This window comes from Elephantulus edwardii, unplaced genomic scaffold (genome assembly GCF_000299155.1).
Source record: "Elephantulus edwardii isolate Elephantulus edwardi_28Jun2011 unplaced genomic scaffold, EleEdw1.0 scaffold00083, whole genome shotgun sequence".
Taxonomy (NCBI): Eukaryota; Metazoa; Chordata; class Mammalia; order Macroscelidea; family Macroscelididae; genus Elephantulus; species Elephantulus edwardii.
This window is the reverse complement of record NW_006399833.1, coordinates 5,929,468-5,935,640: the sequence shown is the minus strand read 5'-3', so window position 1 is coordinate 5,935,640 and position 6,173 is coordinate 5,929,468. Positions and strand designations below refer to the sequence as shown.

The 6,173-nt window shown below is 35.7% G+C and overlaps 1 protein-coding gene across 2 annotated transcripts in view; it reads right to left on the bottom strand.

The window, feature by feature from the left end:
• COL4A5 (collagen, type IV, alpha 5) overlaps positions 1-6,173 on the bottom strand; it is a 397,088-nt gene that overhangs the window by 43,955 nt on the left and 346,960 nt on the right. The window contains exons 40-42 of one of the 2 annotated variants that reach the window (XM_006889910.1): positions 4,589-4,639; positions 3,147-3,332; positions 1,095-1,103 (exon numbers count right to left, since the gene is read on the bottom strand). In XM_006889910.1, the coding sequence (XP_006889972.1) occupies positions 1,095-1,103; positions 3,147-3,332; positions 4,589-4,639 (246 nt within the window). The remainder of the gene's footprint in view (positions 1-1,094; positions 1,104-3,146; positions 3,333-4,588; positions 4,640-6,173) is intronic. The other variant, XM_006889909.1, reaches the window with a different exon arrangement.

The window sequence follows — 6,173 nt, the reverse complement described above, 5'->3', positions numbered from 1 at the left end:
TTCTTCTTTGTCTCAATGATCTCAAAGCCAAACTTCCTGTATAAGTCAATTGCTGACTCATTGCTGATCTGCACATGTAGATAACTGCTGTCAAAAGTGCCATCCTTTTCACAGATGTTTAAGACATGATTTAACATTTTAGTTCCTATTCCTAGCCTTTGGTAAGGTGCCAGACATCCTAGTGTCATGATGTAAAGTCTCTTCTGATTCTGTGAATGATCCACCCTACAGCATACTGCACCTACTGCAATATCATTGAAATATGCAAGTTTTGCTAGCTCTCCAACCTCCAGCACATCCTTGTAGAACTTGTCATTGTAGCTGACTGGAAAGATGACCTGGCTCAATCTCTTCAACTGTTTGATGTTGTGTGGTGTCACATCTCCCAGCTCGATCCGGCCTTTCATCTTCCCTGTCTGCTGAGGCCGTCGTTACCACCGATATCAGTCGCCGCCGCCGCCGCCCTGAGCTGGCCACTCAACCCTACCAACCGGCCTCCTCGCCTGGGGCAGGGAACTTGAGCGGGTGACGGAAGGCCGCCAAAGTCGAGCGCGGCCCTGAGTCTCCGGAGGGGGCGGGGATGTGTTCCGCTGCCGCGCTGGTGCCGCTGCTTCTCCACACGTGCACATGGAGCGCTCGGCTCCCGCCCCGTTTTTTAAAAAGAATGTTTCCTTAAATGACAGCTCAGTTCAATTTAATTTATATTTCTATTAATGTAGAAGGCAATGGTAGGAAATATACACTATTCTGAAGGTAAAATATTAATTTTGGGTAACATAATTCTCAATAAAATATGACATGAACATATTATTTTTTTAATGCTAAACTTGATTTCTCAACTAGAATAGAGTCATTCCAATAGACAGAAACTGACAATTTGCAAAAATTAAGCCAACATGTAAGAATTGAATTGACATATATGCTTTTAAATATTTTTGAACACTTGAAAATATTAAGTCTGGGTTTTTTTTTTCTAAATACATACATACATACATACATAAAACACACATATGTATATATAACACACATCTACATAAATCTATAGAAATGTTTCAAATTACATGCATTTACTAAGTTTTTGTTAAAGATCTAACCTGGAGGACCTAGATAGGAATCAGAGTTCACCAAAGTCCAATGTCATCATTAGCAAAAGGGAAAAATAAAACTGTTAGAAATATCAAGAAACTACAGTATTACACTAAATTCTTTCAAGTTAAAATTTACTTCAATAAAAGAATACTCTGAAAATTCATATTCATGCATTTGAATAAGAAACCAAATTATCACCACTTAGAGTCAACACCAAAACAAAAACAGCACATTACCTATTTTGAAAGGCCAGAAATCATTTTTATAATAATCATTATTAAGAGCTCGGACTAGATCAATTCTAATAGTAACTGGGTTTAAGAACTCCATTTTAATTTTCAGTTTACGAACAAATTAAGATGTTACACAAAGTCATGGGATGTATGCTAATCTTCAGACGATTGTTATAATTTCTTTAGAAATGGTAATTTAATAGATTTTTGAGTTGTCTGATTTAATAGAAAGTTTTAATAGCCTTTGTGACTAATTGCTTTATGTTCAAATATTTTAATGTTCACAGTGAGCTTTGTTACAAGTAAGAACAAATAGCTGCAGTGCTGTTTAGAGTAGAAAAAGGATAATAGTTTGGTTTATTCAAATTATAGCACGTGTAACCAAGCAAGATATTCACTTAAATTCTTTACATTACATGCAACAGAGTTAACTTGACTGAGAAGATGTTCACTGATTTTTGCCAGAAGTAAACCAAGGTTAAAACCTTAAATAATATCTTCAGCAAATAGTCAAATCAGGTAAGATAAAATCTAGTTTTAAAAAATTCTTATGATCATAATATATGATTTAATTGATGTTTTAGAATATATGTTGAAATAAATGCCAATCCCTTCCCTCCCAATCACTTTGGAGTTTACGATAGTTTAAATAATTTTTAAATGCATTTTTTTTTTAAAAAAGAGATGTTCATGGTTCAAATCCACCAGATGCTCTGCCAAGGAAGGAGGGACAATCTCCTCCTTTACCAGTCAGATCTGATTTGACGGTACACACACAAATAATAAAATAAAATAAAATAAAAGTAAAATAAATAAAATTAAAAGATATGTTCAAGGAGTAAAAGAAAATTACTTTTGTTTCTTTATCTTAGATTTCTCCTATATATATTTTTTAAGTCAATGAATGGCAAGTTTTAAATAACTCAAAACTCAAAAATATTTATTACCATAGACTGGAAACAATTCATAGCTTAACCTTCAGTGGTTTTTCAGAGGCTGTGACCTGCACAATATAAGATTGCCCATCTTTCACCCATGGAGTAACTGGTGAATTTGAACCTAGTGCCTTGGGCTGATAGTGCAACTCCTTACCCACTAAGTTATCAGAGCTACTCCCACACTAGAAAAATGAAAAAAAAATGTTCATAACCTATCATCAGTGATTGGACTCAGCAAAGTTAACCCAGAATGAAAATGAGCATATCCAAAGTTAGTAAAATGAAATGACACTACACAGACACAAAATGAAAAGGTGACCATTGGATGCAAAGTTGAGATTACCAGAGCAGTTTGCACAAGACAAATGAGATGTGGACATGAGGCTGGTATGAAAAGATTACTATTCAGTTTGATCATGCTGTGATGGTGAAGAGAAATTTGATTGCCTAGTTCCTAGGGAAGATAAATTTTATTGTGCCTGGTGACATTTGTTGATCATGATAGAACCATAGAAACATTTCTGGAATGGACCACAAGCATCTATTGGGTGATGACTAAAATTATTTCGGTGACAACATGCTGAGAAGCTCACATTTAAAAAGGCATATAACATTTTGCTGCCAGGTTATCAGTATAATTTTACCTTTAATAAAACAACTACTTTCTGTTTCCCTCCAAGATGTTCTTTTCTACTTCAGCTTTAATAAATCATGAAATATGTTACTTAAGGGAATTATTAGATGGAACTGAGATGGATGAAACTGGGTATAAACCAAGTTGTACACTTTTAAGTTCGTAAATGACAAATTCAAAAGTACTATAACCTGCCAGCAAAATGCAATAGATGGAGTACTTTGTAGGCCTTTTGTCTGTACTGGTACATACCTGGTCTCCCAGGAGGACCTTGGGGCCCAGGGCTGCCTTTAGGGCCTTCCAGAGCAGGACCTGGAGAGCCAGGAGGGCCTGGGGGACCCTGCATACCAGGGAAACCCTGAAAGCCTGATTCACCCTTGGGACCTGGAAGGCCAGGGTTTCCTGGAATGCCAGGTAATCCTCCATCACCCTTTTGACCTATGAAAGCAAAGTAACATTAATGAACATAAAAAGTGATCCTAAGCTTTACATATAAAGCTAAAGCTACATACATTTATTAGAGTACTTAAGGGTATATAAATTTCCAACCTGTCCCCTAACCCCTTTTTAAAGACAAGTATCTGTTACCAGTATGACTAGATATATAGAAACAGGAATAGACTATATCCTGAAAGTTAATCTTTGTATTACTACATAAAAAAAAAAGCCAATGTATCTGCAAGAATAGGTATAGGATGACTGGGAAAAAAATTCCTAAAACAATATTTTGAGTCCAATTTTGAGCCCAAGGAAAGATGTAGATGTTTATGTATCCTTGAAGAGCATGCTACTCAAGATTTATAACAAAAACTAAGAATGTTTTCAACATTTTTTTCTACACCACCAACATTATTGGGAGATATATAATGGTGACACATAAAAGTAACATTTTTATTTTAGAGTCAGGAGAAACTATCTGAATCTCTAGGGGGTGTGTGTGTTTGAAAAAAGCCTCCATAGAATTGCCAATATAATAATTTCATAACATTAAACACATACACACATACAATGAACAATTTGGGGCTTTATAATGAGAATGAGAACAAGTGAGGGAAGCTAAAGGTGTATCTGTACATATACTTACATCAAAATAAGAAAGAACTAAATTAACAGCGATATTCCAAGATATATTCTATTGATTTATTTATTGAGATATATTGTTGTTGTTGATGATGATGATTGCCTTCAAATTGAGCATGAGTCACAGCAACCCTATGAACAAAACGTCTGAAGCTCCTGTACTATTTATCAAAGTACACTGAGATTCTGGAGGCATGGTATTTAGAAAGTGGATGCCACTCCTATATATATATATATATATTCCTCTCTTTTTTTTAAAATATTTTTTTATTTTATTATTTTTATGTGCGTGTACTGTCAAATCAGCTCTGACTGGTACAGGAGGAGATTGTCCCTCCTTCCCTGGCAGAGCATCTGGTGGATTCGAACCGTGCACCTCTGCATATTTATCTCTATATGAAGAGATTTCTACATATAAATTTCTTTAGTATGCATTTTCATACAGGTTACTGCCGAAACTAAATTGCTAAATAAGAAATGCTTTAAAATGTAACTCTAGCTTTGTGTTTTCTAGGTTTATGTGTTTTTTTTTTACAGTCAATTGCACAGATTGAAATATAAGTGTACTAGAAAATATTCTTTCTATGAACTGATTTAGTTTTTAAAAAGTTTACCAGTAAGTCCTGGAAGTCCAGGGGGTCCTGGGATCCCAAAGCCTGGCTGACCTGTAAGAATTCAAGTAAAAAAAAAATCTCAAGAGGATAATAATAACTGAAAAAATTAGAAAGTATTACTTTTAGGAGCACACACAGGTACACTAAGAACACCAACTATGAAGTTTTGGTGAGGAAAGGGTCTCAAGCAGCATTCCCAGAATGTTTCAGCTCCCCTCAGCCTCAGGAGCAGACATAGGTACACTAAAAGCACCAACTAAGAAAATAAAGGATCCTGGGTAGCATTCTTGGGAGTTTCCTACTTTCACTCAGAGGCTTTGTCTGAAATATAGCCACCACACCCTTCGAAATCTCCCCCAGCCCCACGATCCCACGACCCCCTGGCAAACCATGCATCCTCTTCACATAATGTTAAGAAAGCAGCAGGAACAATCAAACATTATGGGGCAGGGAACAACCAAAAAGAAAACAACTACCCAAAACAAACCCAAACAAGCATTCTTCTAAAAAAGCAGACCAGATCAAGGACTCAATGAATACCTCAAAGGCAGGAAGGCAGAAGAAATATGCAGACATGCAGTTCCAAGAACTGATACTAAAGAAGTTACAAATGTTGGAAGAAAGATTTGAAACCATAAGAAGGGAGCAACAAGAAATGAAAAATCATCACAAGACTGAGAGGATACAACTAACACAGTACTAGAAAAAACAGAAAAGCATGGAAATAAAATGCAAAATATCAAGACCGAAACAGCAGAAATTCTCAACATGCTGGAGGCACAAAGAAGCAGGGAGAAAAAGAGATGGAACAGAGAATCAGTGAGATAGATGAACCTCAATGAGAACTTACAGTAAAAAAATAAAATAAAAGAAAAATAATAAAACAGTGAGAAGACAGAAGGAAAATGAAGAATGCATTAGAATCATGTGGGTGGGATAGCATCAAATGAAACAACATTTGGAATTGGAATTCCAGAAGTGGGGGGTAAAAAAAAAAAAAGAAAAAAGAATAGAGATAATTGTGAAAAAAGTACTAGAAGAAAACTTTCTAGGTATTATAAAAAAATAAAACAAACCCGAGAAAATACACATTTTAGAAGCTCAATAAACAACAAACAAACTAAACCCGAAAAGAAAACATCAAGACAAACCGTAGTCAAATTCTTCAAAATCAAAGACTAAAAGGCTACTAACAGCACCAAGAGAAAAACAAAGAGTAATCTATAAACGTTGCTAAATCTATAACCTATAAAGGGTTGCTATAAGTCATGCTCAACTTGACAACAATCAACAACAACAACAATCTACAAAGGAGAATCAGATTAATCTCTGGATTCTCAGTAGAAATCATATAAGAAAGAAGAAAAAATGAGACAGTATATAGAGAAGACTGCAAGAAAATAATTGAAAGCTAAGATTGTTCACAGCTTCAGTCTGCTCGGCTCCACGGTCAACACTCTTGGCACCAGTAGCCAGGAAATAAAAAAATGTATTGCGATGGGAAAGGCTGCTGTTAGGGACCTCTCTAAAGTACTCAAGAGCAACGGTGTCTCTCTGGAGACTAAGGCGCGCCTGATACAGGCCA